Source organism: Mchenga conophoros, linkage group LG7, assembly GCF_057382185.1.
Source record: "Mchenga conophoros isolate Kocher_MC1m ecotype Shallow Benthic linkage group LG7, M_conophoros_male_GT1.1, whole genome shotgun sequence".
NCBI lineage: Eukaryota > Metazoa > Chordata > Actinopteri > Cichliformes > Cichlidae > Mchenga > Mchenga conophoros.
This window is the reverse complement of record NC_140532.1, coordinates 6,488,025-6,512,926: the sequence shown is the minus strand read 5'-3', so window position 1 is coordinate 6,512,926 and position 24,902 is coordinate 6,488,025. Positions and strand designations below refer to the sequence as shown.

General features: G+C 40.1%; 1 protein-coding gene across 5 annotated transcripts in view; it reads left to right on the top strand.

The window, feature by feature from the left end:
- ldlrad3 (low density lipoprotein receptor class A domain containing 3) overlaps positions 1-24,665 on the top strand; it is a 91,392-nt gene extending 66,727 nt beyond the window's left edge. For all 5 annotated transcript variants that reach the window (XM_085281757.1, XM_085281754.1, XM_085281758.1 and 2 more), the window contains 2 exons: positions 21,756-22,158; positions 22,738-24,665. In XM_085281757.1, coding sequence (XP_085137883.1) covers positions 21,756-22,158; positions 22,738-22,942 — 608 coding nt within the window. In that variant the 3' untranslated portion in view covers positions 22,943-24,665. The remainder of the gene's footprint in view (positions 1-21,755; positions 22,159-22,737) is intronic.
- The last annotated feature ends 237 nt before the right edge of the window (positions 24,666-24,902 follow it).

Sequence of the window (24,902 nt, the reverse complement as noted above, 5' to 3'; positions counted from 1 at the left end):
ATTTCCCCGGCACAACCATATTTCTCTAGGCATGTCTAATGCACTCATCCATAAGTAGCAGAGCCTCTGAGTAACATTACAGGTTTAGTCTGTGGGAGTGAATCATTGGGGGATCCTCACAGATCTATAGGGCTGAAAAAGCCTTGGTAAAGTTAAATAAAGTATGAACTGAACTATAAATCGGAGCAGACAAACCTCCAGCAGCTGTCAATTTTCCAGTCATTATTTAGGTTCTGAACACTCTGATGCCTTACCATGATTCTCTGATGTGCATTTATTTATTGTTTAGTGAGACAGCCACGGATCGAGTATTAATTACTAAGTGGCAGCATTATCCGGTTTGCAGCTATCACAAGTACACAGACAGGGCATTATTGAGTGACGAATTGGGGCCAGCTAGCTCTCACTGTAATTAATGGGCTGGGTTATTTCCTGTAAATGCATTTTCTGCCAGCACTGTAAAAGCGCATTGTCTCATGATATGGTTGTACTTAAGGCGCTGCTGAAATGACACAGGGCCTCAACAGTTACAAAGGTGTGATAGGCTGCAGATGTGTGTTTGGGTGGTGATGTAAGTGCTCGAATGCGTGTTTGGCTTGAATGCATTTGTTGGGGAAATGCGAAATGAAAGGGCGAGGGCTTAAGTGGAACGAGGGAAAAGAAGAGTGCCCTGGAGAGAAAGAAAAGAGGGATTGCATGTCAGTGTGAGAAATAGAAATGTGAGAGGATGGTGAGGGGAGGCGAGGGGGTAGAATATGGCATGGAGGGGGGGGGAAGCAAAACGTGTGAAGACGATGAAGCGGAAGAGAGAAGGAAAGCATAGGGAAGGAGAGAGTGATACAGGGTTGGAGGGGAGCTGATGGAGATGAGGGATTTGGGAGAGTGGCAAAGCCATTGGGGGGAAAAAAAAAAAGATAAAACCCTCTGGATTCATTGTATGAAGAGACAAGGAATCATGCAGAAGGACAGAGAAGCAGAGGGAAGTGGAAACCGTAAATGGGGAAAGGGCCCGTGGGTGCTAGTAGAAAGAGAAAAAACATCAGGGAGTGTTAAGAAAGGAACTGACTGGAAAAGATTAGAAAGAAAGTAGGAAACAAGATATCTGCAGAAAGGGGAACCAGCAGACAGAAACCTGAGAGACAGGTACAGGAAGTAAAGGTAAAAGCAGAACAGAGAGAGGCACGGGGGAAAGGGAAACGACTAAGTCAGGTGAGCGGATTGAAGACGAGCATGAGTGGTGAGGAGGGAATGAAACAAAGCGGGGTAGAAAAAAAGACTCAGGAAAGGATTGAAACGGTAAAGAGAATGGCGTTTCAATGTTGACAGGAGAGTTAGAGAAGGAGAGAAATGGAGAAAATAGCATTTTCAAATGGGTCATGTTTGAATCAGAGCGCTTGGATTAGTCCCTGTATGCAAAATTGGTCTCATTTATGGTAATTACTGAGATTCTGAACCTTTTTCTTTTTGTTATTGTTATCTAGCCACTTTTTCTGACTCATCCTGCTCATGTGACATTAGTCTCCCATCCACTTTTTTTCAAGTCTATAGCATTTGGCTCCCATCTCCGCTCTTTTCACATCACATGTTTTTACAGTTTCACTTCCTCCTGCCCAGTGTCTTGACTCCACTCATCACAGGCTTTCTCCCCTCCTCTATTCTCTGCTCTCCCCTCCCCTGGCAGTCTGTGGTCACTTTGTTCACATGCACAAGGCTTAAATTGAATGCTCGAGATCATAATCCTTCTTGGTTCCTGCTGTGTTTTTTATGTTTTTATCATCCTAACACCCAACTTCGTATTTTTTTCTGTCTTCCACCCTCTCTCACACACATTTTTTTTCTCTTGGTGTTGTTCTCATTGTTTTATGTTGCCATATGGCCACCCAAAGGGCAGAGCCATAAACATCCTATGCTGGAGTTTAAGAGAGCCTGGATACAGGGACAGAAAAGGAGCAACACATATAGTGAATTATAGTGACAGATTGTTTTGTTGTCTGCTGGATATATACATGCAAATCTGTGTGTATTCTGAGTGAGTACATTAAAGGTATTTATGGCTTATTACAATAATGGAAATGGGTCAGAAGAGGAGAGCCATGGGGTCAGAGTAGCCATCTGGACACAAGCTGCAGTCTGATCAACCTCAGCCTTGCCAACTGGATAGATGTATTTACTTTCCTGAAATGTTTTATAGGTGATATTTTAAGTGTTGTCAGTGTAAAAGAACTGACAATTATAATCAGTTATAAAACAGAACAGTACAATACAGAGAGAGTTTCTTTTGACTGTTTTGTGGGTGGTGTAGGTGTGGTGAATCTAAATTAAACATATGTGTGAATGTGAGTGCGGATGGTTGTCTGCCTCACTGTGTTTGCCCTGCGACAGACTGGCGATCTCTCCAGGGTGTACCCCACCTTTTTGGTACTTGGGATAGGCTCCAGCCTCCCTGTGACCCTGATAAGGATAAGAGGATGGCTGGATGAATGCATGTTTTGCTTTTTTAACATTACTGCCGACTGATATTTCAGTGTGACAGACTTTAGTAGCTATTTATCCTGTTTATCCGCATTTATAATGACCAGTGAATGAAATTTTTAAAAGGTAAAGAAAAAGTGGGAGAAACACCCTTCAGCCATGTTATGATTGTGGAGATTCACTCAACGTCACTGGCAGCACATGTTTGGAACTCAACAAACAAGCATGTAAACGAGTAACTGATGACTTATTGTAACAAGTTAGTCCCTATACTTTTAACTTGTACGTGGGGAAGTGAGTGTACGAGGAGTGTATGTAACTCTCTGTACATGGGTAAGTACTGTATGTGTTTGTGAATGCTGTGATCCACTAGGAATATAGGGATTTGAAGTAAGTAGGCACTTCAGTTGTTTGTAGATTGAGGTTATAGTGTTGCAGTATTGCTTTTTACAACACTATCATGCTGGATAAGTACTGAACATAACACAACCTACAAGTAGCTGCTTATGCCTGGGATTACCAGAATATTTACCAGAGTTGGACTTTTGCCCCCTATGAGAAATTTGCACATCACTTCTATCATGATGTGTTTGTTCCAAAAGAAGCCTCACTTAAATCTTTTAATTACAAAGAACTATTTATTCTTCTCCAAACCATGAGATTGTTTCATTGTGAAAAATATCTGCCTTTAAAAGGTTTATATGAGATGAAAAACCACACACTTGGTCTGGTGCAAATGTTGAACTCTTACTGCCTCTAACGAGGATCTCAAAGGAGCTGTAGTGTGTGGTTATTTACTTTTTTAATTATGAAACTCTTTCTATACACCTTTGCTTTCTATGCACTGTGCTGCAGGCAATTTCCTAGTATACTATCCACAATAGATGTCAATGTTTAGACCAACTGAGTGCATTCCTGAGGGATGGCTTTCGAGTGATGTTTTATAGTTGCTAGCCTAGTTTCTCAAAGCAGTTTCTTCCATCTCTGTCAGTCTACTGGGAAACGTTTTAGCAGTGTTAGCATAGAAATATCTCAGGCCTATGATATTCTTTGATTTCTATTGTTTCTAAGGTTTTTTTTTCCCCTCATAAGTCTCTTGAAACAAACCTCTTCTAACTAGCAGGAGTTCATTTCCATGCAGAAGCAAATATATTGTTAATTTACCTTTTGGCAAGCGCTGTTATGTTTTGTTTTTAAATTCACATTACCGGTACACACAGTCGTTTTTAATGATAGAAATTCTGCACCTGCCTCTATACCAGCTTTAATTTCATTTGTGTGTTCTGTTTTATCTTTTTTTATCTCTAAAAACTTTAATGCAATGCAAGTAATACAAAATCCACATGCAAAATGGAAATTAAACTAATTATTGTTGGAAAAGGCTGAATGAAATTAGTGAGACGGCTTGAGGGAGATGTTGAACGTGAAAAACAGTACAGTACAAAATATTCAGGAAAACACATTTGCTTTGTGAAGTGGCATTAATATTCCAAAGTATCAAACTGATTGATGCCTGCCAGTACACATTTGAAGTTATTTTTAGTGGACAGACAGACAAGTGCATCAGCACTACATAGCTTTAGCATGCAGTAAGGAATTGGGACACAGCTGTAGTCATGTTTGTATCTGCACAATTGTGCCTCAGCACACAAGCAATCCACAGCATGCTTCATGATCACCCTGCCTAACCATATCATATGACTCCCTCAGGCTATGGATGATGCAAAGCTTAAAACTGCATTATTAATTTGATCCGCATAACATAGACTCTGTTGCACAGTGCGCGACAGCTTGATGTGTGGTCTGCCTCAGCTGCGGTTATGTGGGAGAGAGATGTCATTTATATGTTGTAGAATAAGTGCGTGCATGCCTGAGCCCAGTGCTGATAGATGGGATCATGGGCAAACATGTGTTATTTCAGAATAATTAATTGCAGGGTAAAACCAGTGGATGTGTGAGTGCACAAATGGGGATCAATAACGTTGGAAATGATGCTCCTGTGTGTGTGTTAACATATTTGCCTGGCGGTTGTTGATGTAGGTTAATGTGGATGTCTAACTCACTTGAGGCTCTTGCTGAGAATAAGGTGTATAAAAGATTAGCAGGCCTAAAGACCTGAAGTCGAATTGTATGATATGGACTGGGAAACGTGTAAGGGATATCTTCATAGCCATGTTTAAGGGAGAGAATCAAATGAAATACACATGGGTGTTTTCATGAGCAAGCAAAAGAAAGAATCTTGTCAAAGCAGATGGACAAAAACATGGGAAAGAATTAGCAAAAGATGTTAAATAAAATCTCCTTTTCACTTACAAATGTTAAACTGAGTTCTCCTGCTTCAGTTTAGTCAATAAGCCACAGGGCTTTTGTGCATGCTTACATATACTGTATAATGGACTGCATAATTCATTTTATAAGGATTGATTTTAATGAGCTGTGAGGTGGATTATTGTTTTCTTATTTTCTGTTTTCTTTTTTAAATGAAGCCATAGTGTCGTAATTAGTCAGCATAGGAGGTTACACAGAACACCGTTCAGCGTGTCTTCACAACTGATCGACCACTGCTTTCAGTCTTCTTTGTTCTTAAAGAAGATGTCAGTCAGCTATTTCCAACTGTGCTTTTTGCTTGATATTCAAAAACATGCAAATCGGTGTGCAGGGAAAGAAAAGAGGAGCGAGGGAGAGCGAGGCAAGAAAAACTAAGATGCAATAATAGATAGGGACTGTGCAAAAACCACACAGAGATGGTGACATACTTAGCGCATATTCTAGTGAGACAAATCAAATTTCTGTTGGGAATTTTTTCCCTCCTGCATTTTCATCAGCACAGCTCCTCATTATTTGTTCAGACCGCATACAGTGCATGACTTGCTTTTTTCACATATTGCTTCAGCTTGCTTTGCCATACATAAAGGGTCAAGCACTTATCTCAGAAAGCACACAGGGACCGGTCTTCCCTTAAGCAGTATCCCTCAATCACTCCACGCTTCTTCGACTCTAACCATCACATTTAGAGTGCATGTGCACGAGCTGCATAACTGACCATAATGCTTCATTTCTTATCACTGAAACAGAGGCCAGTGATTCCACTCTAGAGAAAGATATGAATAGGAGCCATAGACCTTCACTTGTGGGCTATGTTGTTCTGTTGTTAGACTTTGATAAAACACGCAGGGGCTCCTTACGCTTCCGTTAGCCTGACCAGACCTATTGTTAAAGGAGAGGGGATTAAATGGTAGACTGGGCATCATGGGGTTTTGTTCTGTTTCTTAAGCAGCAGAAGAATAGGACAGAAGTGTACACAAGGGAGGGCTGGCAGTGTATCAGGGTGATGATGATTTGTGTATGTGTGCATGTGTGTGCCTGAAAAAGACCATGTTATCGTGTCTATATATCTGTCGTGTCTATATATCTGTCGTGTGTGTGTGTGTGTGTGTTATGAATGCAGGTTTTATCCCATTTTATCTGAACCCAGCTCATAAACTTCCCTGCACACTTATCTTCACTCTGAGCTCCGACTTATTGTAGCACAGCCCGGCAGAATAAATTGGGACCGTTGTGTTTATCTTTAACAATTTTGAGCAGGCTCACCCCATGCTGGAATTTGACATTGAATGGCCTGTAGTTTTTTTGCGTGCAAACAGAAACAAAGACACTTGGAACAAAGTAAAGTTTTTCATGTGGAATTTAGTTCAAAGGAAAAGTCTTGTTTCTTCACTGTTCTTTGTTGAAAGATTGCCAGATAACTTTAATCCTTTGTGCTTATTAATATGAGTGTTTGGGCTAGTGAGCAGAGTTTTCTTGAGCGCACTGTTTGTTTCCCAGTTGCGAGTGCTGCAGAATTTAGAATTAGATAAAACTTGCTTTGTTTCAGCCTGTGTGAAGTATTCTATAGAACTAGAGGTGGGAATGATAAAGTAACTTCAGTATAGTATAATACCGTTGTGTTACATTGCCCACAATTATTATTAACCTTTATTTAACCAGGAAAAGTCCCATTGAGATTAAAAACCTCTTTTTCAAGGGACTCCTGAAACAGATAATAATGATGGCATTGCGATACAGCAATTTATTTGCAGCACCTGAATTATCTATATTGTCTGTGCAATTGAAGAAAACAAATGGCTATCAAAAACAAAAAGCTCGAATAATTATTTATTTAATAACTGCATTATGGTATCGGAGTACATGTGTTATCAGTGTTGAAGAAAATTGATGGATCGACAAAATATTACTATATTAATACTTTGTTCCATTTTTTTCTTGTTTAAATATAACACAGGCTCTTCATACATTACCTTTCATATGTAGAAAGGGGAATGTTATTTTCTCCCAGGTCACACATTGTCTCTGTGTTTGTTAAATGATGACGTACTAACGCTGCTTCTGTGTCCAACATCCTATTGCTTTCGTTAAGGGTGTTATCTTGTTGACAAGAAGGAAACTTGCAAGGCTAATTTCCTGCTGACTTCTAAGTCTGTTCAATTGTTAAATATATTGGTTTATTTTAATAAAAACATTTATTTTAAATCCTTATAACATACCTACAGTCCACTGGCTTGCGGTTTGTCAGACACCACATATTTAAAACTTGAACACTTTGAGGCTAGATAAGGTACTTGAAACTTAGGGCCAGGTATTTTTCCATAGAGTCATCGAAACAATCTACCAGCATATGTTCTCTTGACAAATGTTTGGTTTTCAGTGTCTGTTCGCTCAGATATGATTGCATTTGTCTCTGCTCATCAGGAACCCTCACAAGTTAGCATTCATCTTGCTCTGCTAATGTGTTTATATTATGCTAACTATAGCCTCTGTAGGTAGCCACCTCATGTTATGACAGCTAGCCCAACTTCAACCCTACAACCTGCTGTTTATGTCCAGAGTGATAGCAGAGCTGTCATTTTAATTTTTTAAGAATCCCTCAGTCAAAACATGTTATTTCATCTTTAGAAGACAGCTAGTGAGCTAGCTTCCTGCTGACTTCTAAGACTGTTAAACCCTAAATCATCTTTTTCGTGGATGCCATGATTTTAAACTTTATTGTAACACCTGGGGAAAAAAGCAGCCACAGTGATTATTTTTATTGAAGATGAAACAATTTGAGCAGTTTCTAAATGACAGTGTTTGTTTGAGTTTGGAAACCGAAGAGTTTGGACCCAAAAATGGCTAACGACATCGGGTGGATTCTTCACAGAATCTATACAGATGTGCACAGAGCCCCTCTGTGTGTCATTATTTCACCATAGATACTATAAGCTGCACAGGAGCAACCATTTAACCTGCTTTGATCTTAGGTGTAGACCTGCCAGTTACCAGGGCACTTTGGGAGTAGCTCAGGAGGTGAACCTGTGAGTGGCAGCCTCTGAATGATTAATGACTTCACTGCCACTTATATGATCAATAAAATTGACATCTACACTAGACACATGCTCACTCAACTTAAAACAAGTAGCAATAACCATTCCCTTGTTTGATTACAGCAGTGTGTGGATGTGGGGACAGCTCCCCTTGGAGAGTCGAATAAGCAGTCTTAACTGCAGGCTTTTACAAAAGGATATTGTGACAGTTCTGACAGCTATTGTATATACCTTAACAGCAGGTTTATATTGTTAAATGTTTTTCCCACCACTAGTTACTGTGGATCATTTTTGTAAGGATGACAGCTTTTCATGTTGTTGTCCTAGCTAAGCAAGAGTGTTCAAGAGTGTTGTGATATTAGAAACACATAACACTCATATTGCCTTCTTACATCGTTGGCTTTTGTTCCCTAAAAATGATAATGGATATGATTATGAGAAATGATTATAATCTAGGGGACATCACATAAATGCTAGTGCATGATTCCTGTTCAGCTGGGGACACGCCTCTTCTTACCACACTTCTTTCTTGTTTCCTTGTTTGACACAGTCCTAATGGGGGTTTAATTGCACCAGACATTTATATGAAGAAACCTAACACCTAGATGCTTCTCCAGTTCCACATGTCTCCAAAAATGCCTCCCAAAAGCAGAGCACACAATGACCATGAAGCAAAACGTGGTAATGTTCATGGTGATGGATTAGCTGTGTCAGCCAGTGCGAGTTTTTCCACAAATGAATTCTCAAACAGAATGAGCAAGAAAGAAAAAATCATTTCCTCTGATTAGAAAAAAAATCTTACTTCTTTTTAAAATGAATGACTTTAAATATCATCAGTCACCAATGTATTACATTTAAATAGATTTATTTTTTCAGATGCTTCTGAGAAAGGATGCACATTTAATCGCATCTGTGTATTTATTAAGCTGAGAAACTCTTTCAGACTATGCTGTTGATGGAACATGGAGATCCGAATGCTTTGAAGAGCCATGAAATAAGTCTGACTGACAGTGAAACTTAAATTAATGGTGAAGAGAACAAAAGATTTGAGAGATACTGACACAAGAATGGAGAAACAACATCATAGATAAGAGTGTGTACAGTGAGAACAGAGAACATGTGGGATGTACTGAGCAGTCCTCGCTTCTGTGCTAACCAGTTATTAGAAGACTTGTCCCGTTACAGAAAAAAATATATTGTTGCTGCTGCCAGACTGTCAGTAATTGGACTTTGGTTGAAATTGTTTTTTTCCTGTGCTGTGTGGCTCTAAAACTGTCACTTTTTAATCCAAATAGCCACACGATAGCATCATTTGCAGATCAATAAATAAATATATATATATATATATCATGAACATCCACAAACACACCTGAGTATCTCCAGCCCTATCACTCATGTCCATCACATCTAGGATTTGTGGTCATGCCTGTGAGGCATCTGAGTTTGCTTTGTGTCCATTCTCAGGCTGGCCTCCGCCCCTCCGCTCTTTCTTAACTCACCTTATGGCCCCAAAGAACAGTTACCATGGAGACCATGCCCGTCAGGTTCCGGTGGGACGGGCTTGTAGTCAAAGCCTCTCAACGATCTTGAGCAACCTCTCACCCTCCCCATTCTTCTTCTTCCTCCAGGAAAAAAATCAAATAAATAATAGCCGTTCAACAACCACGCCACTCCACTGAAAGGTTTTCTGTAAAAACGAAGAGTTGAAGCTCCCACATGCGAGCTTCTTTTTCAACATGTTACAAAAAGAAAGATGAGTGGGACATTTTTGTTGCTGCCACTGTGAGCTATACAGTCAACAGTGACTCACAGCCCATCTTTTTTGTCTTCTTCTCTTTTTTTTTTTGATAAACATACCTGAGAGTACTTCACCACTCTGCTTGAGTGGCTACTCTTTTGTCTCACTTCTCATGGCTCTCCTGTTATCCCTCAATAGCAGCAACATTTAATAGTTTGCATTGTACACTGAAGTGGTGAAAGCCTTTAAATTATTTAAAGAATTTGCTTGTTTGTTCTTTTTTTCAGTTTCCCTTTTTTCTTTTTTCTTGTTTAAACTTAACTAGCTCCAAACAAAACACAGCCATGGTTAGATGAGAAATTTACTTTTTGAAGTTAATAACTGATAATCCCACAGCTGACCAATTACAGTTTTTTCCATACTTATGCTTGAATATATATGCAAAAACCAAAAAATACATGTATAGTTTACCACCTCAGCTGAAAAAGATGCTGCTACTTATTTTTAAATATGGGATATAATTATTCCCTACCAATGCAGAGCTCTCTTACTCTCTGAATTGCCTTGTATAATACATCAATATATTAAATCGTCCTATGTAATTTGCACTGATTAAAGCAAACTTCCTCACCTTTTTAGTCAGTCCTTCCCCTCTGTCCTTGTACTGTGTTCTTCTTTCTTTACATCTGTGGATGGTTTCCAGATGCCGGAGCCATCCATTAACTCTAACCCACCTCCCCTCCACTCTTCTTGCCGCCCACGGTAAGCTCTGACAGAGTGTTATGGGGGGGGCACGTGGGGGGTCTGATAGTGGCAAGCAATGGAGCGAACAAGTTATTACAGGACAGGCAAATAGAGGCCCGATGAAGCATGAAAACCTTCCTTCCCTAAAGCACCACTCATACATATACACACAAACACACACATGTACAGACTAAAGAATATACAGACAGATGGAAGGAAAGAAATAGGATAGACGTACAAAAACACATGCAAGCACAAATATAGATGTTATTTTTCACTGCTCTCTTCCACAAAAACAAAAAGAGGTGAGAAAGAAAGACTGGCAGGCCTATACACATGCATACACACAGCCTGTCCTTAATTCACGCTTTCTCTACGCATGCTAACGAGAGGAGACACTCTACATGACGAGCAACAGGAACGGGGTGACAACATGGAGCATGAATATTAATTTTAGGATGCCAAAGGGATCTGGAACGGCACTGTTGCAGAGCAGTTAACATGCTTTGCTTCCTAGCTTGGCTTACAGAGCAGCTTTCAATCAATTTTTTATATCCCACCAGGAGGATGTTTGTTGGCAGTAAAAGTTTATAAAAGAGTAATGCACAGAGAACAGTAAGGAGGCTCAGATGCTGAAGTATTGGGTGCATAACCCTAATATTTTGAGAGAGCAGGGGTTTAAATTAATTTGAAAGTGCCAGGGTTCAAACACTCTAGTGCAATTTTAAAAGCAACCACTTGTGCTGTATTTTGATCTGCACAAGTTAAGCGTGTTTAGAGCAGACTGAAATAAATCGAGCTGTTGTTCTTTGGTTGAAAATACTGCCAGCCTGAAATTATTTGCATGTAGGCAGTTGTTCAGAAGGCTTTGGCAATGGGAGTAGGTCAGAAATCACTGTTTCATTTGCTTCAAATTCACTTACTAATGTACTCTCATTGAAAGTATTGGATCTTACAGACTTTGCTCAAAGGAGGAGTAAAAGGCATCACATGTTTCTTAAGTATCTTCCAGATGAAATATCCCTTAGTGTTTCACAGTTTCTTTGCCTGTACCAAAAGCCATTTATCAGTGCTGCCTGAGTGGACGCGTCTCATCTGTAAGACACAACACACAAGCAAACACCATACGTCTCGAGTGCAGTGCCGAAAACATGAGCTGGGATAGATGTGAGGCATGGGTCCCATTTATGAGGGGAACTCAAAACTTTGATGTGTATCTGGGTGTCCTATCTGCAGTAGATAAAGGGGATTGTGTTAGTGAGGTGCTAACACGCTATCTGCTACACTAACACTATCAGCATGTGAGAGAAACAGCCAGACTCCTGCTGGAGTTGATCTGGATTTCAGAATGATTGGATTGCATTAGATGGTGTGAAGAGATCGAAATAAAACCACTACAAATGTCTGCTCTGCTGCTAAAGCTCTCATCTCCAAAGTCAACAACTGGCACATACTCATTCTCCCGTAAATAAAAAGAATCTAGTGTTGCTACCTCTGCTGCGTGTTTTTGTTGACAACGGATAAGCCTCCCACCCTCACACCTACTCTCCTTCTTTACATAGTGTACATGAAAAATTAAAGGAAAAAAATCAGCTAAATCACAATGCAGGCAGAATGCCAACGAGAAGGATAGATTGCTAGTATTAAATCCAAGTGTGGCAATTGTGTTGTATTCTACATGCAGATTTCAGTTTATCTGCAGGTGTAAACATGTTCCAAAAGACAGTGAAAGTACTTTTCTAATCCCCCCCCCCCCCCCCTTTTTTTTGTAGCTGTGCTCATTGAAACTGTAACCATCACTTTAAGAGTTTGGGCTTTTTTCACCCTCCAGACTCCGTTCTGCTGATAGTCTCGTCTACAGTGAATAAAGGCATTAATGAACCAAAGAAGTTGTGGTTTGTAGTATCTTCCCCGCACACCCCACTTTTTTTTTTTTTTTTTTAATCACCATGTGGCGTGGGTTTAGTTAAGACGCTCTGGACAAGGATGAAAGGATTTATGGAATTTTGTTTGTACTGCTGTTTTCACTCGTATGAGGATCTGAGAGCAGTCTGTCTGTGAATACGTGGGTGTGCGCGTGAAAATGTTTGAACTTTATTTCTGCTAAACTTTCAGCAAGTTCTGCTCACGAATGTACGTTCCTGACTAATGTTCACGCTGTATTCAATGGACCGGGTCTTAATGCCACGCGTGTGTATCTGTTTGTGGGTGTGTTTGAAGCCAGATGGCATGGCTTCCTCGTCACACTCTGCAAACCCAATGCACGCCCTCTCCTTACCCTGGATGCCCGCCTAATACTAAACGTTGCACCGTGCATGTGTAAACATGTGAACAGCCTGACACCTAGTGGTTCTCTTCTCCGTTGTTGTGCACTCTTGTTCCCTTTGCTCGCCAGTGTGCTAATACATGATGGTAGGCATTTCATCCATTGCACACCTTATTTTATCACTCTGCTTTTGCAACGGTGGCAGGAGAAATTCCAAATCAGCCAGAAACCTCGTACCCATAATCAGCATCAGACAAAGTTACTATATCTAATAGAGGCTACAGCGGCGACTTTCCTATATCAGCTCTAGCATTTGAAGGCAGGCGCACTCCGGGGGTTGAAGCAAACCTGGAATGCAGAAAGTGGAGGATGATTACCCATCCCCCCACGCACACACAGCCTCCACCCCACCCTACTTTGAGCGCTTTTTAAATTTGAGACTTTGTGAATGCGAAATGAGTCTTCTGTGCATGGGGAAAGTACAGAACATCTGTGCAGCCCCTATCTTATCCCTCAGGAATGAGCCAGAGGGAGGAAATATCTTCATTCCCTTTATTCAGAGGCGTTTTAAGTGTGGCAATTAAGATATGTGGAGTCTTTTATTAGGCCGATTTTTTTTTCTTTTTTTTTTTTTTCTTTTGCTCGTTCATCTTCGGATAAGTGTATTCTGACAGTGGCTAGTTAGCATATTCATTGGCAAGTAGCCAAAGGAATGGGCTCCATTAAAAAAAAAAAAAAAATGCTTGTATCTCAGCAACCCAGCGGCATGTCAGCCGTTGATCTGCAGAGTAGTTTGATTAAAGACAGACAAAAGAGTGCTTTGGAGCTTGTTTTAATCACTGCACTCTCAATAGCCTATTGTGCACTAACATCGGCCCTCACTTTGCTTCAGTAGCTGCATACAGTTTTCTGTGTTTGTGGACATGTACTATATTTTCACCAGTATTCTGTCTCATGTGCTTTGAGGCAGTTCCTCAGTGAATTTTTGTTTTTAATTTCAGTTAAGGCATATGTTGATGTCGAAGCTTAATCTCTGATTGCCTACAGGCTGTCCTACATTATCATGTGAATCTTAGTAGAAAGTGCTTTCCAATGACTATTGACCAAAATATGAGTGTACACACATCGTTTGGTACTGTCTGATTGGTAGGTAACAAAATCTTACTGTATAGTACTGATATATTATCAGAAAACATCAACTTTCTGAGTGCTTAATGTTTTCTGCTAAATTCATCATGTTGTTGCTATATTTTTTTATTTCTAAACTGCTTTATCTTCAGCGTTTCATCAGCTACAGTCTTCAGCTACACCTAATTTCTTTGTATTCTCCTTTCAAGGAACCAGATGTTTTTTCATTTTTGTGGTTTTGAACTTGAGTTGTTCTTTGGATAGTTCTTGTCCAGGTCATCCTTCTTTTTTAAAGAGCGACTGTCAGTATGTACGATGAAAATCAGGAGTGAGGTACAACAGTGTGTGTCTTCAGCCATCTGTAAAACACAGTAGAGGCTCTGTCATGATTTGGGGATCTTGTTGAATTATCAACACAGAAAAGCACCATCAGATTTTAATCCAATAATTTGATGTAATACCATTTGTAAATTGTCTGATTGGCAATGTCTTAATCTTTCTTAATGACAACGATCCCAAACACACTGCCAGTGCAGTCAAAGCATACCTGGATAGAAAAACACTATCAGTCATGGATTGGCCTCCCCAGAGTCTGGACCTCAACATTACTGAAGCAGTGTGGCTCAACAGACAGCAGAACAAAAAGCAGCAGATATCCAAAGAAGAGCTTTGAATGTCCTTTGAGAAGCCTGGAGAACTATTCCTGAAGCCTGCTTAAAGAAATTACAAGAAAGCTTACATTAGAAAGTTTAGGTTGTGCTGACAAATTAAGGTTCTTAAGCTTTATAGATTTGTACAACTTAGTTTTTGTCTTGTATACTATATTTCCATTTACTTTTGCACGTTTCAGTAAATTATGGAATAAGGTTCGACGACCTGAAATTCTATCAAACTGTAATTTTCAGACTCAAGATGTCTTTTTTTTATGATACAGAGTAGGAAAATGTCAAGAACAAAAATGAAATCGGGGAAAAAAAATAGTATGAGCTATCGGCCAAATTGTTGTTTTAAATAAAAGGTACCAGTTAAGAATTGCACAGTTTGAGTGCAAGCCTATCATTTAGCTATTTTTACCTAGTAGGACCTCGCTTGATCAAGGCTGAATTCCTGACAGCTCCCATTCTTGTTTTAGTCCTTTCTAATTCACACAAAAATAGGAAAAAGGGAAGATGTCAAAAAATAAAAACTGTTAGCAAGGTTTAGAAAGGATGACACAAAGAGATGCAGACAAAAGGAGTGTGTTCCTGGTACTGAAGGCATACAGCAGGGGGTCTGTATGACTCGTATCTCATTTAATAGATTTTAGGTGGAGTTCAGTTTGGCAAAGCTGTGTGCATAAAGCTTCAAAAGATACTCTCTCTTCCCTCTCCCTTTTGGACATGTTTCTTTCTGTGTCCTCTTTTAACAACCGCCTGTGACCTCTGTGCGCTCCTTTAAATCTTCTCTCTCATGCAGAGGTAATAAGATCAATAGAGGTGGGATATAATGAACTGCTGAAAAGTAAGTAGTAAAAATTTGGAGAGAAAAAGTGAGATAAGGATGGGAGGTGTATGAGGGGGTTTGTTTGTTTGTTCTTTTTTTTTAAATGATCCTTTTAGCTATTTATAACAATTTTGCTTAATTTATTCTCAAGCTTGGTGTATCAGAATGGCAAAGTACATTAAATATCCATGACAGTAAATTACCAGCATGACCAGCAAGAAAACACCAAGTAAAGAGACGAGGAGAGGAGAGGAGGGAGCACCATGCAGGGGGAGGCAGACAATAGACAAGAAGAAAAAGATGGGAAAACAAAAGGCACTAGAGGTAGTTGAGTGTAGGCGAGAGGGGAGTGTGAGGTGGGGAGAAGGCACTCTGATGTGATTAGAGGGGCTTTGAAAGGCTACACCTCGCCCCTCTCCCCAAGCCTCCACATATGGAAGCTTTACGAGTTTATAAACGCAGTGTCGATGCAGTGTAAGAGGTGCCAGTGGCGCTGGGAGCACTGCAGAGAGAGGGTATTAATGCAGAACAAAAGTGCAGCCCCTTTCAACATGCTGCCATATGAAGGGGATTATTCTGAGTAAATATACTACAATGCACTTATTACTTTTACCATTTTTATCCTAACCAATTATCCACTCAGTATGGTGTTGTTGTTTTTTTGTAATATTATTTCATTGTAGCCAATTATTTTGTTAAAACCATTGACAGCTATAGAATTACTTTGTGGGTTAGTACTCCTGGTTGGGAATCACTCATAAGCTCCAACTTTGTAAATTGTGAAAAAGCAGGATTTTAAAAGTGTAGTTTTTGTAATGGTTGTCAATTAAATAAGATGAGAAATCCTTTCACTTTGGAATCATGAAGTCAAACGTGGCCAAGCGGCTTTGCTGTTGCTCAACAGCACGAAAGTATTCAAGCCTTTCATGTCTAGTTTGACAAGACAGGAAAGCTTGTAGTGATCTTTGATGTTGAGCTTTGATCATGACATTTAGGTCAAATGGAATGTCCTGCTAGAGTTCCTTGACAAAGCTATTGGAGAAGGTTAATAGGACATTCACGACGAGTAAAGAAAGAGATGTGTTGCGATTGCTACTATGATGACATGTTTTATTCATCAATTAACAAGTTGCAGAAATTGTAGTATCAGTGTTTGGTGAAACCAACCTGTGTCTTTAAAACGGTAGCAGTCCTCCTGGTTCACTTTCACAGGGTTTTCAGTGGTCTTGTAGTTATGCAGGTTTACTATCTCTGTTGATTGTGTGTCTTTTAGTAATCAAAGAGTGATGCAGTGATGGGATTGCAGGGCTATACGACTGTAGTTTTAGTCATGTTGAAGAATTCATTCGGCACGGTTAAGCTACCTCAAACTGCCAGAAATATGAACTTTACATCAGTTCCCAGGAGTTCCTGGTAGTTTTCTACCTTTTTTTTTTTTTTTGCCTGTCCCATTTGGTTCTTTAGCCGTCAGAATTGTTGTCTGAAGACCAACAAGGATACCCAATGGATTTACTTTGCCAAATGGATCATCACGGCCTTGCCGTATTGGTCCATTTGATCGACCTTTGTTGTTATTATTTATTTTATTTTATTTTCAGTTGTTACAGACGGGACAGACATGACTGGGGGATAGGAAAGGGAGAAAGAAAAATGAAGGAAAAGAAAAACAGAAGGGAAGAGGGACCGTGAGAAAGGGCACTTAAAAAGAGAAAGAAGAGAAAATAAAATCTCCTGGGTCACCTGTTGAGAGAAAAAGAAGAGACAACAAGCAAAAAAAAAACAGAGCAACATACTAAACACAACACCATCACGTTAATCTAGCTAAGTGTACACAGCAGTAAATACTAAATATTGAATGTTGTTGTGTAGCAAGCAGGACCGACAGCGCACAATGTGCTTGGAAATAGCAGCCAATAGAGGTGTAGTTTATGTCTATGAAAAATTAACACCCGTGTGCACACCTGTGTGGATCAGCACGCTTGTATTCAAAAGGTTTCCCCATGTAATGGTCTGCTAGAGGATGTAGAGAGCCTTGTCCCCCAGGGCATGAAGCAGGCATGGAGCCGGCTCTGCCAGCAGCCAGCTGTGCCAGAGTGAACCGAGCCGCAGGCCCAGAGGCTGGAGGGCCGAGGGCCCCCTTTGCCCCGGATGAGGCCTGAGCAACAGGCACCAGGCACCGCCAAGTAGTCACCGGGAGTGAGCTGGTACATACCTGAGCGCCCAGCCCGGACACCAAGAACCACCAACGCACCAACCCCTGAGGGCATCAGTTACCGGCAGGGAGTGTGGTGAGGGGAGATAGGCCTTTGGAGGGCCTGGGAGTTCCCAGAAAGGTGGAGTGTAAGACCCAACATGACATATAGACACAGACAAATAAGGTAGTTTTCTACCTTGTGCCACTGGATGTTTACAAATCTGAATGTCTATGGTGCCGAAAGTCTTTGCAGTATCCTATATAATAAACGACTGCACTAGATTTTGCACTAGATGTGTGAACTTGTTCCTCACAGAAATTAGGTTTACGGGCAGATAATAGCAAGCTTTACAGATCAAAGCAAATAATTATATCCCGTGTGCTGTGACTGTGTGTCTGTAAAGAATGGGAGTTTGACTGGGACTCAGAGTCACTGTCATCAAAAATAAATGGAGTAAATGGAGTATTGATGCACAGATACCAGCTGTGCCTTCTCGCTCTCTCTTCAGTCTGGCAGCAAGTTAACACACAGCAGAGTCCACAGGCCCAGCCCAGACAAGATGTTTTTATTCATGTAAATAATGACCTTGTGTCTCATTTTATATCATTTATTAGAATATTTTTACAAATAATTTGGTTTCAGATCCACCGTGTTGCACTGACTATAGATATTTATTGAAGTGCTGTATCGTGTTGCTCCAGCATCATTACAGAGCTTATCAAAAATTCCATTTTGATGATGAGACCTGCTCACCTATCTCTGCATGTGATGATGACACCATTCTTTGTACCATAACTTCAACTAAACCATACAGAATAGGCAGCAGGGCTCAATCACGCACACAGTATGGGGTGGGAGGTGGGGGGGCTGCCACACAGGATCCATCCCCCTCTCTCTCCCCCTGACAGAGAGGGTCTCTGCTTCACCCTCTTTTCTCCCTGTCTTTTTATCTCCTGTGTGATTTGAACAGCCTTTCAGACCTCTGCCGCTAATGCACCAAATAGGCTCCCATTGTTAATGTTACAGCAATATGAGTTTCTTTTGTGTATGTTTCTTTCTGCTCCCAGAAGGCTGCACTGAAACCCGATAGGCAGCATAGTTTGGCAGTGGTGGGATCTCTTTATTTGCGCCTTTTTTTTTTTTATTTAAATAGGTAATTATGGAAATGATTCTTCTTTGTTTTTGCCTTTCTCTACTGAGTCCAGTTCATAATTAATTGGTAGCGTGAAGGACTGGCCAATTTAAAAATCACAAGGGAGGGGTCGAGGGGGCTTGTTTTAGTTGCTGGTGTCTGGTTGGGTAGCAGGCGGGTGGAGCATCTGAATTAGATTAGATTTAATTAAGGCATGGGGCCCCTGACTATACACGCTGGTTCACAAATAGGCTGTATGCCAGGCTGGTTGATGGGAATTCAGCAGTATGTGTGAGCACACTTACAAACACGCACACACTGCAGAGGTTCCCCTGGGCCTTCAAGGTCAGGTAGGCAGAGGAAACCTGCAGCTTGGTGTCTGGAAGAGAGAGAATGGAAGCTGAAAACCATCTTCTGTCTCGACAGAAGGTTGCTGGTTTGTCAAAACAAACAATTCTTCTGATTAGAGGCATAAATATATCTTAATGTTACGTAGCAGTTAAATCAGAATAAAATTTGGTTGTAAAAAATGTTTCTCATAGTGTTATACTTTATTGTGTGTTGCACAGTGATGATTTGTACTTGCTTTCAATCAGTCAAAACTTATTGTGTCCATGTGCTGAGGCAGCTAGCGCTTTGTGCTATGAGGTGATTTCATTACACTCTGGGTTTCCTTCCATTATCTGGGTTTACTGACCTTAACATTAGGAATCAGGATAAGCAGCTACACAAAACTGTATTATTATTAAGTTATTATGAAGCCTAATTTCATAAGGGTTTCTTCTGAGTGTTCACATGAAAGGGGTGGTGCTGGCACCATTTGACCAATCACAATTACTGGAACTGGAACAGAGCTGCTACTTTGATAAAGTCCAGCCTAGTCAAAGCTTTTTTTGGGGAAGAAAACTGTATAAGTTAACAGATTTATCAGTGTGACAGCTCTGTCTTTAAGATAAGGACTGTGATGGATCATAATTTAGTATTTTATTAAATTAATGCTTAAAAGGCATTTTTAGTTTTTATTCTTACAGCTGCAGCTTTGGCTGTGTTCAGCAGTCTAAGAGTAAAGAGTAAATATAAAAACACAATTCAATAGTAGGCTTAGTTTACATTCAAATCTAGTATAGAAGTTAAAAAATGTCTCCTGTTTTGGATCCTATATTAAAACATACAAGAAAATTGTTGTAAAATTGTTTGCAGAGACTGGAACATCAGAACTTTCACATTTTTCCTTACTTTTTAAATTAAATAAAATTTCATTTTTCAGCATTATAAAAGCAGATACAGATAGTTAATATCGGCCAATATGCGTGTAAATGATTAAATAAACAAATACAAACTCCAAAGGTATATTATATTTTATCAGTTAACAAATATCATCCAGTGTTCCTGAATGTGAAGGTTTTAAACTGTGCAGTATCAATATCAGCCTTAAAAATCCTGAAAAATGTCCTTCAGGTTCCTTAAATATCTGTCAGGCTCTAATTTTTTGCTGCTTCAAGCTGTCCCCTCTCCAAAAATGTAGAACTTTCCCTTTGTGTACACATTGGAATCATAGCATGATTTGAATTTCCGTCCTTACTTTCAGCTGCTCACTTATTCACCAGAGGTTACCACAGCAGGGAGCGCCACATATTTGATGTGGCAGATCCTCCTGGGACTGAACTGGAAAGCTTTCATTTGTTAGTCTGATGGTTTACATATGTTCCTGTTTCCTTGCATATTAGTAGTGTGTAAATTGATGCAGATGAAATCAGAAAGTGGACTTCCATTTCATAAGCATCTTAGCTGGTATAATAATCACTATGAAAGACTCACGTTAGTTGACTTTGAGCTTTTTGTGGTTCTGTTCTCTGGGTCTCTGTACCTCTACCTCATAAATGCGGAGAAGATCTCTACTCTGTACTAAACACAATATCCCTCAAGAGCCTGTAAGTCTGTATAAGCATAGAATACTTCAAAAAGCTCCAAAAAGGCTTGCCTTACCTTGCACTTTCTGGGGATCTAATCCTTACAGTTAGAAGCACTTTCAGACTATTGATTTGACCTTAAGATGTCTTGTAATGGTCATTTCCTGGCAAGCTATCTGGGCAATAGCCTCAACTGTCTGCATGATGGCTTGTGGACTAAGAAGTTAGTTTCCTAGGCTTTAATGCACATGGCCTTTTAAGTAGCAAATGGAAACCTTGAGCAGAGAACGAGGAAAGTATTTTGAACTTTGAGGTTTGATATTCACAGCCTTAGTTAGCATTAGTGTAATTTGAAGTGAAATAGCAACTGTAAAATACTTAGATATAGTCATTTTTCCTCAGCACATCCTTTCTGCAGCTCTGTAATAAATAGATTTCTTTCCACTCTCTTGCTGCCTCTCCTTAATAGAACAGTACAGTCAGCTGGTAAGCTGAAACACCATTTACATGAGCCCCATCCCGACGCCTGATTGAAATTCTCACACTGTAATATCAGTCAGCGGAAATATTTAAGCGGCCCTTCCTCATCCTATCTAAAATAATAAGCTGCAGTGCCCTGTAGCATTACTGTCATCCTTTTCCTCATTTCATGCAGCAGGTAGGCTGCTCTGCGCTTGTGTGTTTGGCTCCAGCTCTCATTGTGAACATTAGGTTCACTGGACTCTTGAGTAGTTTGCAAACTCTGCATCTCCCTGGGACAAACATGGCAAAGTGTGACGGCCCCTGGTGTTTCGCTGCCCGCTCTCATCTTCAAGTTGCATTTTTCTAAAAATGCTATAAGCTGTTTTGCCCTCACTATGAATTATTTAGCTTCCCTCTCCTTTCTTTTTCTGTCATACTAAAGAGTCCCTGTTTATGAACCAGGCTTTAGAAGTAGCCTCTGCACTGGTGCACCATGGTTGATTTGTTCTCTTTGTCTCTTGGAGCTCTTCGGGTGAGTTTGACTGCTTTATGCGTATTGCTTAGCACTCTCATCTCCAGGAGAGGCTGCCGCTGTTGAATCACATAGAATACATTTCCAAATGAACCTAAAAACAATTTACTGCTTGATATTCATGCCTGCCTCCTTTACTCCCTTCTCCATTCCCTTGGCTCTCCAACACCACAACTCATCTTCCTTAAATTAAATTCCCCTCTTCCTCCTCCTCTACATCCTTCCTTCCTCCATTCCCCTCTGAGTCCCTCAGCACCACTAATCCTTTTTTTTTCTCATCCACCTACATTATGCATCCTTAGTTTGCTCTTCATTTCCTTCCTCTCTTGCACAGAAGCTCCTGGCCAGGACTTTGTGACACTGGACTATCACCTGCGTTACTACCCTAGCATCACCTACGCCGTCATCGGCAGCACCGTCATCTTTGTCCTTGTGGTAGCCTTGCTGGCTTTGGTTCTCCATCACCAGAGAAAACGCAGCGTCCTGCTGCCCAGAGGCGTACGAGGAAGTTCACATACCCACCACCATCACCAGCCCCTGCTGCTGTCCCGTCTGGTCATCTTGGACCGAGGACACTTGCACACTGGAGGTCCGGCACTCTCCCCTGGCTCACCCACCACAACCGGTCAATACAGCTCAACACCTCGAGCTCTGCAGCTACTGTCTGGGACCCTGTATCCCTCAGCACCTTCCATGGATTCCCCTCCATCATACTCACAAGCTGTTCTAGATGTCAGGTGAGATGAACAAATAGTTCTAGTGTCTGTATACATATTTCTACATTTTCACACTGTAACCTAAGACTGATCCAAAAAGAAAAATGAAAAGAAATAACAGTGCTCAAATGTGCTGTTCTATCAAACTATGATCTACTTCCAATCAGAAATCTGTCAGCATGCTTCCCACGGGTGCTTTTATGTTATTTGCAATGAACAATCGTGTAACTGTTGTATACTCATTTATTATTAAACACAAATGTTCCTGTTCAGATATTAGCTCCAAAAAAGAGAACATTTGCTAAAATGGCAAAATAATAGTAATGAGATCCTGATAAAAAGAAGGAAGTTTGCTTTCTTTTAACAGACACTCAGTGTTCTTGTTTCAAACAGTGGGGAAAAAACTAAACAATTGCATAATTATTCATATTAATGGAAACTAAATGAGAAAAGGTGAAACTTCAGTTCAAAATAGTTCTTACTTAACTCCATTATATTCTCAGATGGGAGAATACATCCTGTTTTGTTCTTTTTCCTTGCTCTTGATCGCTGGCACAGAAACGATTGTACAACCCAGTGTAATGTTTCTTCTGTCTTTAGTCGACCTCCTTGGTTTGACCTCCCTCCGCCCCCTTACCTCCAAGATGGAGAGCTTGCTTCAGAAGGCGAGCTTCCTCAATATGAGGCCCCACAGGACCCCGTGAGCCACCCCGTGGCTCATCCCTGCACCCCCTCAACACGCAGAACTGTGGCCACAGGCGAGCGGCCGAGCGATTGCTCCGGAGAGGAGTCGGCCCAGCTGTAGCTGCTTTAGTGGAGACTGATAGACCTTAAAGACTGCAGGACTCAAGGACCAGGCTGCAGGGCAGCATGATGCCAGGACAGTCCACAGCAAAGACCCGCTTGAGGTGATTCAACAAGGACTGACAGGCTGAACAGTGACCTCAGCTTGTTGCTGACATATCACTGAAGAACATCTCTCCCTGGTGGACTGAGCTTGTGTGTTGGCGCCCCCTGCTGGGATCACAGCTGTACTAGTTTGGTTGAATTCTCCCCCTGAAGAATTACTGTGTATATTACCTACCAGTGACCACAAACTGTATCTCTAAAGAAGTAGGAGCTATTTCATCAACATATTCATTAACATGTAATGTTGTGTGTTAGTGGTGATATTTGTCTTTGTGCGTTACTTTTCTGCAGCACTTGGAGAGCGAAGTCAGAGTCGTGCAGCACTTTGCGACACTCCCCTCTCAATTTTAGATTTCGTGTCTACAATGTCTGACTTTTATTTTCGATTCAACTGCAAAATACTCTAATAATAGATCAAATCTATCCTGCTGAGAAGATTTCAGACTTAACAGAATCCCATGTAGCTGTGGCAAACGGGAGCGTCTCAGTGAGAGAGAGTTTTTATCTGATTGAAGTGCTGATGTGAAACATGAACTAATAATATGGCTAGTGATAAATATTAACAGTTGCAGATTCTTTAATAGGATTTTATTGATATTTGTTAAAGATGAGTGGAGGTTGTTTCTTTCCTTTCAGTATTTGTTTGTTCACTGTTTCTTGTCATTTGGTTAAATTCCAGCTGAAAATGTGAAGAGGACCAGAGTTAGAAATTATATAGATTATATAAGTTATATAGTTAGAAGAGCAGAAGTTATGTAAGTATTAAGTTTCATAAATAATTCCTCTAAGCAAAAGAACCACCCTGCTGGTAATGCATTTCTATCTGAAGGCCTGTAAGTATTTTATGTAAACACAAAGAAATAGAAAATACAAAGAATTGTGTTGAGGCCTTATTTTATGCTAGTGCCTTCTTTGTTTGTGGTATTCAACAATAAGCTGTCAGACAACCTTTTAAGAACACGCTGTCTTCCAAAATGTAATGTATTTATATAACTTTGTGATTCAGAAAATTCATCCTCAGTAGTATTAGAATCACAAAATTCATATCCGAATGCTCTTTTATTCATTTCAAATGGTTTGTTCAACACTGTGTACACACACACACACACACACACACACACACACACACACACACACACACACACACACACACACATGCATACATAAGTATGTGTAAAAAATTGAGAAAGTTATCTATTTTAAGTAGAAGGCTACTTGGAGTTTAAAAGTGGGAGATGAATGTGTAACAGTGAAATTAAGTTTTTAGTTCTCGCCTAGAGGCAGCGGTGATGATGCAGGTACAAAAATAAAAAACAATCAAACCAAAGATAGTCATTATATAAACCTATTTCCCTCCAAAGGAACATTTATTATGCCTGTAACTTTATTATATCAGAACATGCAAAGGTTTATTGGGTAAAGCAGAATTCATGTTATTGCTGTAAAACTGGAAAATGGTTCTCAGGACAGATTGTACCAGTTAGACGATTCAGTTTATATCTCAGTTTCTCTTTTTATTTCTCATTTGTTCTCATACATATTTGTGAAGTGGTCCATGATGATCTTTTTACCCTTTGTATTCTGTACATTGGAAATAATATAAATATTTCTGACTCAGATATTACGTGTATGGCTTTTTTGTATGCAATTCTTATATATTTATTTGTCATGAGTCACAATAGTCATCATGACATTAAATATTTTTTTTAAATACAGGTGTTGATAATAATGTTATTATCATCTGGATGATAGAGTGTAAAAGCAACATACCACAGTGTAACAGTACAATAGCACAATAATGAGCTAGATGTAGTAATTCAGTAAAAGGACTAGATGTTGTAGTCCCTGATAATGCA